This window comes from Augochlora pura, chromosome 7 (genome assembly GCF_028453695.1).
Source record: "Augochlora pura isolate Apur16 chromosome 7, APUR_v2.2.1, whole genome shotgun sequence".
NCBI classification, from domain to species: Eukaryota; Metazoa; Arthropoda; class Insecta; order Hymenoptera; family Halictidae; genus Augochlora; species Augochlora pura.
Genome location: NC_135778.1, coordinates 4,827,571 through 4,840,977, shown reverse-complemented (window position 1 = coordinate 4,840,977; position 13,407 = coordinate 4,827,571). Strand labels below are relative to the sequence as shown.

General features: G+C 44.2%; 1 protein-coding gene across 3 annotated transcripts in view; it reads right to left on the bottom strand.

The window, feature by feature from the left end:
- Positions 1-3,491: 3,491 nt before the first annotated feature.
- Positions 3,492-13,407, bottom strand: part of Best2 (bestrophin family protein) — a 90,109-nt gene continuing 80,193 nt past the window's right edge. For all 3 annotated transcript variants that reach the window (XM_078188300.1, XM_078188301.1, XM_078188302.1), the window contains 5 exons: positions 9,784-9,915; positions 9,596-9,703; positions 8,549-8,806; positions 7,611-7,869; positions 3,492-5,395 (listed from right to left, as the gene is read on the bottom strand). In XM_078188300.1, the coding sequence (XP_078044426.1) occupies positions 4,308-5,395; positions 7,611-7,869; positions 8,549-8,806; positions 9,596-9,703; positions 9,784-9,915 (1,845 nt within the window). In that variant the 3' untranslated portion in view covers positions 3,492-4,307. The remainder of the gene's footprint in view (positions 5,396-7,610; positions 7,870-8,548; positions 8,807-9,595; positions 9,704-9,783; positions 9,916-13,407) is intronic.

Sequence of the window (13,407 nt, the reverse complement as noted above, 5' to 3'; positions counted from 1 at the left end):
AAATCTCTTAAAAGAGGAAGAAAGGCAATTTAGATTTATCGTGTATCTACAGTCGCTTCGATATTTAAATATAAATGACGAGAGATTAGAATTTTATTCAAATTAAAACAACGGAGCCACGTTCATACTGTACAAATTATTACTGAAAATTTTCGTCGCGTGCCAGACTCGTCGAAGTATGACAAGAGGTTAACGAACGAAACTTCAACGAACCGCATCAAACGCGTCGCTAAAAGACTGGAAATAATGGTCCTAGGTATAGTGACAAAAACTCGCAGTTCGATTTTAGAACATTTATTTGAATGTAGATTACAGATATCAAGAGTAACGTAGTACTATTCTTAGGAGTGATTTTTTTTCGCGCCTGGCGGACGCGTTGCGCGCCTGAAACAGTTGCTTACACCGATACGTTCCAACCCTTTGCGGACGGAGGCGGTCGACACGGGCGAGCGTCGCGTCAAAAGGCTCGGGCGGATATATCCGACACCGGTCCGCTAAGGGCCGAACAGAGTTCCATGTCGCGTGGATGCTGTAACCGAGGGCGGGAAATACAATTCTATATACAAATACTGCGATTCGAATATATCTACAAGAGGCGAACGCTCCCCAACACTCCCGTGTCGCGATTCTCGACGGGAGGCGCGCGGCGCGGTTGAGCCGTCCGTCGCAACCGTGTAAAGGCGATAAATAATTATTTTACTCGTGCGTGGAGATTGCGTTCCGGCACGGCGGAACCGTCGCCGTGGAAATCGCGTCGCCTCGAGAAACCGCGGCGTTCCCTCGGACAAGAGACGATCCCGATCGATCGTGCGCGCGCGCGCACAGGATCAAAGGCGGGACCCGCGCGCAACAGCCCCGAAAACTTTCACTCGCGTTCGATCGGCTCGACGCATTCTTGCAACGATAATTCGATCTCTCCGCCGAAGCCGCAACATCGCCGTACGATAGAAAATAAAAAGTCAAGTAAAAGTATTTACATATTTTGCACTTCTCGTGTGGGGGGGGGGAGAACGCCTACCACCGTCGCTCGTCCGCATCTTTGAGCATCGTCGTAATCTCATCGTACACCACCCAACCAGGACAATCTTAACTTAATCGCTCTACTATGTACACACGCGACGAGTCGACACTCCACGTATACGGTCCGCGTTATTTATAATAATCTATCGAAACCGAGTTAGTAGAAAAGTTCTTGAGCGGCGGCGCGTTCGCGGCACGCGCGTATAAATATATATATATGTATCGTCAAGTATAAAAGCAAGTGCTCCTTATCGGACGAAGGAGAGGGAACATAGTGGTCTCGTCGCAAAAGGATGCGCGTCGTGCGTCGAAGCAGGAACGCGCAGCTGCCATACTTTCCTTAGGAGAAACGGAGGATACGTCGTAGCTAAGATGTTAACCCTTTGCACTCGAGTGGTGACTCTGAGGTACCACTAGAATTGTTGCAGCACGTTCCAAAATAATTTGTATATTATGAAAGATTTGATTTCAGAGATTATTAAAACTATCACCGTTGTTGCACGAGTTACAAGATTCAATTTCATACGCATAAAATACATTTTGTCATATAAAATAGAAATGCTATACGTCGGTGAAGTTATTTTAGAATTACAGTTAAAATGGCTTCGAGTGCAAAGGGTTAATCGCTGTGGCGATAAGAGGAACGCCGGCATTTCGAGTTACAGTTCACCATCGTCCGATCACTTTATAAATAATAAGCTATTGTTACGTAGAAACTTGATAGCGACTCCGCGATTAACCCCTTGCGCTATAATAGCGAGTCAGATCTACTAAATTATTCGTTTCTTCTAAATTGAGATAAAATCAATTTCATTTCGAAAATTTCAGAATTCTTCTGTCTTCAAAGTTTAGAAATAGAAATAAATAAAGACAATGCAAGAAAAATTATCTAGCCGTATTAAGGGCGGTATTGAAGACAAGTGCTGATTAACGCTGCGTGAAATGAGTCGTAGCGCAAGGGGTTGAATCGGCCACAACTCGACCGAGCGACTGCTTCGACAGTTCGCAATATCTTCGTCAGTATTCATAGAATACAATGGCGGAGCTGGGGTCCTTCGACTTCGACGCATTCCGTGCAAACCGTCCTTGTATTTCTCTAAATGATTCTCTCGTCGGAGACATCGCTTAATCTCGACAAAGCAATCTTAGCAGACCTCGAGCGTAGGAAATAATCGACAGAAAAATATCTTACACGTGTCTTCGATCGTTCGTGTCTAAGCCATAAAAATTGAGGACGACCAATATGCCAATGAATTGCATTTAGTATTTCGTAACTATCGATCTTCTGCACGTTTAAGTAATTGCCAGAATAATTGTCTACCGTGATGATGAAGAAACAACGTGTTCCTTGTTACAGCTACCGAGATTTTAATCAATTTTTACATTGGCACGGCGTGGCATTAGCGTGCAATTATATATTGTAAAATATGAATGGGAATTTTTTAAATGAAATGAAATATACAGAATTCTGAAATAGAATTCAGTATGGTTAGGATTTGAATCTGTTTGTACGTCGTAACAGAGCTAAATGCTGTGCCTCAATGCTACTAAATTCTTTTATTCGCAAATAAACAAAATGAAAGAATAAAAAAATTTAATACGTCTTATATAAATAGAATGATTATTATGGCCGAAAACGAAGCAATGGCACTTGACAAACCTAACTCCATAAACCTCAATAAAATACGTGAAAGTCTATATTAATAACTGTATATTCGAATAATAATTTCTAAACTCTAAGTCTACACGATTCCAGTGTTAAAAGAAGCTTATTTTTTAGAATTCCAAATAATGAAATATAAAAAGTGCTCGATTCACTTAGAAATTCCCATGTATGGCTCGAGAGTCGTTGAAATTGGTGTGCTAAGTTCAAGCGATGCGACCGTAGAGCATGTTTCGTTCGTACATCGTTGCTATTAGGTTCGCGTAGTCTCGCCGAGAGCTACTTAACAGCGGCTAACAGCTGTTGGATAACACCGTAAGATCGCGTGCCGAATCGGCGCGGTTTCGAAACGCGGGAAGATGTTGCACAACCGTCTCGCCGCCGGTGTGCCGCGACGCGATTCGCGGCCTGCGAATCCGACGCGAAGCGTCTCCGATTATGGCAAATATGGCAAACGTCTCGTATCGAGTGCGCTCGTCGTTCTCCGGCTCGAATAAATACGGTTCACGCAGGTGCGACGGCTGGCTTCGTTTCTTTGTCTCCGACGAGTCACGCCGGGGCCCGTCCATTTCGAACAGAACGTCGTCTATTTACAAAAGACCGCTCGACTTTTCGATTTCTCGAAAAAACGCCCGCCAGCCGCGCGACGAAAAACGCTCGCAGCATCAGTAAAAAACGCAGTGTAAACTGTTACTCAACTCTAAGTAGATGTTACTCGGTTTTCTCTATCAGAAGTCCATTAACATGGCAACTGCTGCGACATCCATACAAGTTGCGCGAGTTTTTAACCAGTTTCATAGATTCGCGACGCGCTTGCATAAATAAATTTTCAACTCGGAGATTGCTCAGATCTCTTTTATCAACATTTTTACAATTCATAGTAAAATTAGATCTAGTTAGAATGGTGTAAGCACCATGCCGCTAATAATAGTAAAAGATGGACGGTGTCTTTTAAATAAAATCTCAAGAGAAAGATCCCCTTGGTTGCAAAATAAAATTATTAATATCTAAGTTTCTGCAACGATTTCACCGTTTCTGAAAATCTTCATCGGCGAAGATATTTGTCTCGAAACAGCCTCATTCGTGACGAGCCAACAGATCAGCGTTCGAGAACAGCGTTAATAGACTTCCGGTAGTTCGAACGTTATCTATCATGCAACATATTTGCGTCTCTCGTTCCGTCAACAATCACCTCCAAGCACGCAACCGAATGTCATAACATCTCCACCTCTCTATTGCACATACGACGATAAAAGCGTTGCCCGAGGAACGCGGCAATTTCGTTCGTTCGCAAGCATAAATCCTAGAACAATCGGCATCGCCGTCGCCGATCCACGGATCATCCTTGGAAGCCGAATCTTGTCCATCGACTCGAAGTCGCGCGCATAATTTACCATATTTACAACGCTAATGACTCGTCCAGCTCCTCTCCGCTCGCTTCCGACCGCTGTCGCCAATCGCCAAGAAACACCGTTCGCATCCGTCGTGGGACGCGGCTTCCGAAAGCGCGCCGAGTGTAATCGCAACAATGAACGGAGTCGCGGACGAGACTCGGGCAAGCTCGCGCTCGACGATCGCGTCGAACGCTATGGAAAATGATCTACAGAGTCCCTAGGTGCACGTGTCAGACGTAGACCTCGCCCCTCTTGCTGTTCGCGATGGGCGCCGCGGCGGGCATGGCGGTGGTGGCCGTTGTGGGACTTGTTCCCAGTCCTCCGGACAGAGAAGCATTCGTGCAAGAGACGCTGCTGATCTTCCTAGAGTCCTGAACCCGATGGTTGGGTCTGCAAACGTCGTGGCCGATGCTGTTCGTCCTCGGACGAGTGTCCTGTTTGCAGAGCACCATGAGCCTGTCGATGTTCGGAGGATCGTGGCCGTTCGATACCGAAGCCGCCCGGTTCTCCCGCGGATGGAGACCCGGCGAGTGCGGCAAGGACATGCTCCTGTCTTCCTTGCACTGCAGGACAGGAGGCCCAGGCAGGGACGCCGATCTCCTGCCGCGAGGGTCCGAGCCTGGCTTCGAGTCCTGCGCGGTTGGCACGGTGGCTACCACGTAACTTAGTCTCTCGGGATTCATCAAGATAGGGGATCGGTCGCTGTAGCTGCCGAAGGTGGGCGAGCTACCGTTGCTACCTAGAGGACTGGCAGTGTCGCCGATCAACGGTGTGCTTCTGTCCTGACTGATCAATGGCGTCGATCGCTCCTCCTGGCCGGTTATGCTGCCGCTCCTGCTGCTTCCGCTCCCGGAACCCTCCTCCTCGCTGCTGTTCACCTCGGTCAGCGTCGCCTGAACCCCGTTCGGAAGCGCGTTCGACCTCAACATCGACGCCGAAGTCGTCGTCACCAAGCCCAACTGCGTCAGCTGGCTCATCGTGACCGGCGTCAGCGTCATGGGAGTCACCAAGCCCGCGCTGGTCAACGTCGGAGACAAGACTGCTTGCGCCAACGCCGCTGCCCCGGGCTTCCCCGTCGACGGGGTTCCTTCTGCCTCTTGGATAGGCGACAGCACCACCTGGACCACCGACAAGTCCGTCGGGTAATGCCCGTTGGCTGGTATCACGCCGACAACGCCGGCTCCAATGTTGGCGGCGTTCGTCGCTGACAGAGCCAGCTTCTGCTCGCGGTCCACCACCTCTTTCGTCACGTCCGGGGTTGGAATCCGCGGCCTGTTCTTCAGGGACACTGGCACCGAGTTCAGCTTCGTCATCGTTCCTGGGAATGGAGGCAATTCGATTAGGGTGATATCAGCGGCAGTCGTTTAACAATAAAGCAACCGTGCCGGTCGTAATGAACACGTTCTTAACCTTCGCGCCGATTAAACTGTAAAGAGTCTCTCCTTGGGAATGATCGAATCAATTTTTTAATCGCGGCACACATTGTACTAAAATTGGCAGGATGTCTTTATCGATTCAGGGTTGCAATTCTTACAGAGTGTTACAATAATTATTTATGGACTTTTGGGTGGTAGGCTATGCGAATTTGAATAAGTTTGTGTTAGTCAACGTTGGCGAGACGAATGTTTGAGTCAGAGATATTTTATTAATCGTTTATTACCGAGCTTCCAACGAAACTAGTTAAGTATTATTGGTGCAGTTAAATATTCATACGGATGAAAATCACGGTATAGAATGGTTCAAATGATTCAACGAAACGTCACGACGGACACGCTCGTAAGAATCAGCTAACTGTTCGAGCAAAAAGAAATCTCGAACGGAGACGAAACGCGTGGCATATTTTTCGACGTCCGCTCAAAGACTGACACGTGAAACGTCGCCGGGTAGCTGTGATCCGTCGCGTCGTTTGTGATCGAAATAGCTTGCGGTTCGCCACTGTCGTATCCCATCGACAGATCGAGGCCGTCCGTCCGATGATTAAGTTATTCCCGGCAGCGTGAACAATAACGTTCTAACGATGATTGGGAATTTTTGCCACGCCGTTACTTTTACCGCTAGATGGAACGAGGAAACGGACACCGAGGAGGACAGGGTCCTCCGTCGGATCGCGCCGCGAGAGAAACGATACCGCTTTAATTGCCCCGCACTTTTCGCGGCGCGCGGTATTTTTTCGTTCTGGAATACCACCCGGGGTGGGGGGATCGCGCGCGGCTAGGAAAGAGGCACAAGGTCTTAGGAAAGTTTTCCTTTTTTTTCTTTTTCGAGGATCGCAATCGCGGAAATTGTTTCGGTTGCACAAGGTCACGCGTTGCGTAACGCGGCTAGCACGAGGCGACGTGTCCGACGGGGAAAGCGTTCGGGAATCGTCGACGACTTTCATTCAAAGTTTTTCTCGCCTTGGAACGCGACGGTCGCGGAACATCACGCGGCGGACACGCGAAGAATGAGAGCCGTCTTTTTCTCAGGTGGAATACATTACACGGTTATGTCAACTGCCATAAAAATTATTCCGATCGCGATTGTCACGGCTGGCTCACTTTCTCTTCAGACCTTCGGAAAAAAAGGGATTACAATCGAAACTGAAGAGCCTCTTCGAGGAACTGTCTAAAACTGTAACGTGTACATTCGTTCAAAATATGGTTTTTCAATTTTAGTGATGTACAATCGTAATTGAATGAATTGTTCGACCGCGATGCGAATTCCAATTGGTCACATTTTCCGAAATAATCTTGACATTTTCGAAAGATCGCTGCCCGAGATAAGCCGCTTAATGGTCGCGGTTAATTTATGCGAGCGGAAAATGCTGTTGCGCGGCCTGCCCGAGTATTATGTAAAATTGCATCATTATCGTTTAAATGCCCCCGGAATGAACGTTCCCGTGGAACAACCGCGGGGCGAATTAACGCGGCCGGCAATTACGGTTCACACATTCCCATCGGGAACGACCGAATTCAATTTCAGCTCGCGAACCAACGGATTCGAATGCGAACACAGTTCTGGCCAGAATTGGACATTCCTCGGATTCCTTAGTATGAATATTCGTCTAGGATAATTATCCGAATTTAGTCGAATTTATTTAGCTGAATTTAGTCGAATTTAGTCGAATTTACTCGAATTTATTCGAATTTAGTTGAATTTAGTCGAATTTAGTCGAATTTAGTCGAATTTAGTCGAATTTAGTGGAATTTAGTGGAATTTATTCGAATTTTGTCGAATTTAGTCGAATTTAGTAGAATTTACTCGAATTTAGTCGAATTTATTCGAATTTTGTCGAATTTAGTCGAATTTAGTCGATTTTATTCGAATTTATTCGAATTTTGTCGAATTTAGTCAAAATTCGAATTGATGTAGTTGAACATTTGAATTGAATTATTCGCCGTAAATTGTTCCATCCATTTATTAAAACTTTATTCAAATAATTCGAAAACGTAATATGGAACTAATAATTCGATAAAATTTATTCATTATTTATTCAAATAAAATTTAATCATTATTTATTTGAATAAATAATGCATTTCGGCCGAGATACTTGCCTTGCCGACCCATTCGCTGGCTCCGAATGCTCTTGCGACCGACCAGACGATCGTACAGCGACATCTTCAGATTAGGGTTGTTCGTCTGCGGCAACCCCCCTGTCTCGGGGCTGCTGTAGACGCTGTTATGCCGGTTCCTCGAGAAGAAACCGCCGCCGCTGCTGTAGGTCGTCGAAGAACTTCGAACCGAACCCATTCTCGTGATTTGTCGCTGCAGCCAATTTTTCCTTCGCTCCACTAAAGGAGTGTCGACGCTCTCCTGCAAAAATCCCATCGAGATGTTGTCGATTTTGTAATGATTGCAGGCAAACACCTCAAATAATACTTGAAGCATTAGCTTGTCAAATTATTCGGCAAAATTGTATGTGAAATATAAGGCGGGTCAAATGCTGACGTCTTTTAAAATTACTGTAAAAAGGACACCGTTTGATATTTGTCAAAGATTTCTGCTTTGTTAAAAAGAGCGAATCTACCTAATTATGCCAAATCAAATTATTATAATTTAGAATTAAAATTGTTTTAATGATCTATCTACATTATGCGCATGGTATCGTTTAGATAAAATTGTATTTATGCATAATTTAAATATGAAATTCTATTTATATATACAATTTAAATATAAAATTCTATTTATATATAATTTTAATATAAAATTCTATTTATATACAATTCAAATATAAAATTCTATTTACATACAATTTAAATATAAAATTTAATTTGCATAAAATTTCAATAAAAGATTGTATTTTAAATGTCAGCAGAGAATGGCATATTTTAATTCGCCAGTCCCGTAGACAATTACAATCGAAAGGAGCTAGTCGCCGTTCGGAACGATCTCTCGGGTATGGATCCGATAGATCCAGAGGCTAGATGGAAAAGTTGAGCGCCTGGCATTTGAACATCGACGAATTCAAGTTCACATCGTGACGCGCACTTACGTAATCGGCATACATGTCGTCCTGGTTCTTGCGGTGCTGGACGTGATTGTGGATCTGTGTGCTGAGCATAACGTTCGCATAAAGAGCGTCGCTGTCTTTGACCTTATAATGCTCCGCGGATCCTTTCGGCTCCTCGCGGCGATATTGTTCGCTGGCGACGGTGTACGGCAGATCCTTCGGCACGACTTCGTCCCAGTATTGATCCTTCAGCAATTCTGGGTGCTCCTCGTGCATCTCGTCCACGATCATATACCCTGCCTATTAACAAAATGGCGATTACGACGAGTCGAGGCTGTACGTCGAAAGTATGCTATTAGGTTATGTACGCAAATGCAAATTGCAAAAAATACATAAGCGAATATATATAAAAGGAACGCGTGCGCCAGGCGCTGCGTCATAAGTTTCTGTTAAACAATACATTGAGTACTAATCGATTAAATTAATTAAAAGGAAATTAAATATACAAAGTTTATAAAAGAACATTGCTGGAAGGAAAATATATTTTTCAAAATTTTCGGACATGTTTCAAATGAGATAAGAATTGCAAACGCGAAGGCGTCGATTTTTGTTCGATAGAAATATCCGCGTGTCGTAATCGCGCGAAGATCCACGGATGAATAATATTAAATTAAAGCGCAGATACGTTCTGACGCAGGTGATAAAAATTTTCAGTGTCAAGGAAAACGGTGTGCGATCGTTCTCCGGTCATTAAAGTCCGCGCACAAATGAACTATCGATGCTCGCGTGGAATCCATAATAAATTCCTACCGATCGTAAATTCACCTTGGATTGGGTTCGCAGAAGACGCGGAACGGTTTAGTCTATTAAAAAGAAGAAAAAAAAAATCCTATCGAAATTGTTTGGCTATTCAAATCGATGATTGATGAGCCGGCCGAGTGATTTTCTCTCGGGGAGAATTTCTTCGAATAGCTCGGGGATGACTTAATCGTCGATAAATTCATGTATCCATTATAAGCGGATTACCATTTACCCGTAGCTGTCGGCGCCGCGCGGCGAAGGATGGAAAAATGGTATTCCGGTCTTTACCTTAATGTGCCGATCGATGAGCCAGTTCAGCTCGATGTCGTCGTCGTCCTCGCCGAAAGGATTGATCAGCACCTCGGCGACTTTCAGCCAGCCCACGTAGAAGCAGAACTGTAAGGACGCGCAAGAGAGATTTGATTCAGTATCGATAACATGTTACCCTTGTGCTCGTGCATTTCGCTGTTTCTCACCTGCAGCGCCGTGAAAAATGGAAAATACATGTCGGGCTCCTCGTATTTTCCGCCTCCGACGTCGGTCCGCTCGATGAACTGTCGGCCGAGCAACGCGGAAAAGAAATACGCGTACAGAGATAGCGTGACTACCTGCGAAGCGTAAATTAGCCAATGTTAATCTCGGATGATACCTTCCATCGATCTTCTCGCTATCGCACGGCGACGATCGCATCGCGTAATTCTCGGTGAAATTCATTTTTACCGAGAGGAATCTTGGAAGCAGAGGTTGGCGATTAACGCATTCTATTCGGAATTTACACCAATGTTGCTCGTTGCGATTTATGTTAATTATTGTACATTGTACAGTATGTTAATTAGCCGGCAAACACTGTACAGTATGTTAATTGGTGTGTAAACACTGTACAATAGGTTAATTACTGTGCAACGTTGTACAGTATGTTAATTACTATGCAACGCTGTACAGTATGTTAATTACTGTGCAACACTGTACATTACGCGCGGCGCGTGTCAATGACACAAGCTATACTTGTTGCTTACGAAAAATAAGTTTAACGAAATAAGTCTGGCGAATAGTATCACTTGGCCGAAAAATATGTTACTGCACCTACAGTGAACAGTATTAAAAGCTATTACGTTGTTCGGAAAGTAATTTTGTTCTTCTAAGATTTACCAACACAGTTTGAAAATAAAAGATAGGGCAATGGATTATAAAACAAAATGGTCGAAGCATCGTCAATTAAAATTTACTTTATTACGGTATTAACCCTTTGCACTCGAACAGAAGTTCTTTCACCTTTTAAAATAATTTTTATAGCTACAATGTTTAATTTTAGAAAAATTGTTAAATATGGCACTGTTATAAGACAGAAAAATTATTTTAAATTTAGAGCTAAAATGGCTTCGAGTGCAAAGGGTTAAAAAGCGTATTTCAGATTCTTCGGGAAAACAAAAGATAGACAGTACCAAAAATTAAGTATGAAAAACTAGAATAAATAAAAGATATATAATTTCACAATTAACGTCAGCGTTAGAAGCTAATATCAATAAACCAATAGAAAATTCACAGTTTCAGAAGTAACGACTAGCTCTAGAAATAACGACGCAATTCTCTCTAAAAGTATGGCGCATTATTTATTAATACGTAAAGCGTCGACGCCAGTGATCGCGCAGCAAAGTCAGCAAAATTATAATTAAAAGAGAAGTTATAGAACCGGTAGAGGCGAATATCGCGGCCATAAAAGTCCTAGTCGTATTTTGCGCGACGGACCGCGGCGAATCCGCGATTGGCCACGTGCGGTTCGTTGATTGATTTCACCGGTTCGAACAGAAACAATGGTCGTCGTCGAATAATCGTCGCCGCGCCGCCAAGGTGGGAGAAGCGATTGAGTTAACTAACAGAAATTTATTGCTGCGCGTAGTCCACGGTTGCATCATTTGACTCGATTCTCGGAACCATTCTTCGTACACTTCGCACTTTCTGCGCATATAGGAAGTGTCATCAAAGGCGATCGACGATAAGAAACCAATAACGACGCCATAAACACTTTGCCTATCTCGTTGCACGCCACGGTCTATGGTACTGCGAACGTAACGTGCGCGCGCAGCCTGCCCACGCGGGGACTGGTTAATTCGGTGCAACTGCGGCACGAGCTGAGAACTCGAAACAAATCTAATATCTCAAATTAACGAACGACTGCGTCGTACAATTAATATTCATGATTTATTTCCAATAAATGTTCCCCCGGGCTTACAAGGAATACCCGGGGGTAGTAAAAAGTTTTGATTTATTAATTATAATTTTTACTTTTTTTTTATCATAAATTTTTTAAGTAATATTAATTATCTAAAAAATATTTGAAAAAAATCTGACAATTAATTTTTAATCTATAATTAAAATTTTATTCAAAATCATCGAATTTACTTGTTTCGAGTTAGATAGTAATTACCCCAACTTCTGATGGTTGCTAACGAATTAAAACCGTGGTCAGACTTTGGGCGAATTTTCTGGTAGAAAGATTTCCGATGAAACGGCAATCGGGCTACGGGACACGGAACCCTTTTAAAAGGGGGGTGTGGAATTACAGAACGGAGAGTCAGTGGCTCGCCGTAGGTGCTTTTTAACAAGCTCCTCTTTTTAAGGCGCGCGCGCAACAACGAACAGGTTTTGAATGAAATAATATCAAGGTCGACGAGAGCACCTTTCTCGCCGAAGGCCACCAGGAAACGATACTTTATGCAAAACCTTGTTCGAGAGCAACAAAAAGGCTGTTTCCATAGGTTCGCCTTCCGAACGCCGGCGATCCCACGGAAGGGCCCCCCTGAAATTGATATTCTTTTCTCGAAGCGCGTTGCCGAAAAAAAAATCTCCTGATGGACGGCTCGCGCAAAGCTCGGCCATGCAACGCGCATCGGCCTTGCCGGGGCCGATCGCTTTCGTATTTTACAAAATGCATGTTGACCGTGTCCGGCCACCTTCTTTTTTATTCAAGCGTTTACAATGCCACGCGTCAAATTTCGAAGATCGACGAAGCCTGCGGAACCGACAGGTATTTGCATGCATCCTTGCGAGTTTTTCAAGAACGAGTTGCATTTCTGCTCACGCATGTTTCGCAACATTTTATTAACAAAGCAGCGAATTTATTTCCTGAAGTATATACTCGATATATATTAGTAATTTAGTTATGTAAAAATAGTAAAAATTGCAGCAGTACACTGTGTCCAGGAAGGCGATTTTTCAAGATCGAAGGTACTAATTTGCAATGCATTTTTAGCAAATTCCATTGCGAAATCTATGGATGCTTTAAAATTAAAATTAAACTATTTCTTCGACGTATGTAAGCAACTTTTCCACTCGGAACGATTAAACATTGTAGGAATTATGTACCAAGTCCAGGAAATCGATTCTCGCATTGATTCAATTACTCGGCCATTAGAAGCAAAAACAGCTGTATTATTCGGTTACGTTAATCGCCCTTAGTGAAACGAATAATCCAGCGAACGCATCGGGTTCGGAATAATTTCCGAGGCGTTACGCGTACACAACAGATTTACGACGGCAAACGAGCCCAGATCGATCCGGGTTCCCCGAACGCAACAGGTTTTCAAACACCGGTTAAGAATCGCCGATAAATACCGCCGCGACGAACAACAAGTCAATCACGGCTGGGGTCCGCGATCGATCGCCGTGGAAACGTTCATTCATCGATCGGTTACGCAATCCGGTTACGAACGGATGATCACGGGACGCGAAATTCAAAGGCATCGATCGCCCGCGGATAAATGTGTACTGTTGCACGGCATTTTTTTCCCCCGGCTGGGAAATATCGAGCGCGCCAAGTCCCGGTGTATATTTAGATCGCAGACAACGAGACCGGATCGGCTTCGTTAGTCAGCCAGTGTCTCATTCTTATTCGAATTGCTCGTGCTCCTCTCATAAATTAAGACGGTAAACAGAATGCGAACGGTAGATCGCGCGTTCGCGCGTCGATCGGAGAAATGCCGCGGATTCTTACGGAAATGGAACGTCGATCTATAGATGACTCCGATTAACCCTTTCGCTCCGACAGTCGTATATGTGTACATTCATACCATATATATACTTTCATTTCAATACTTAACCCT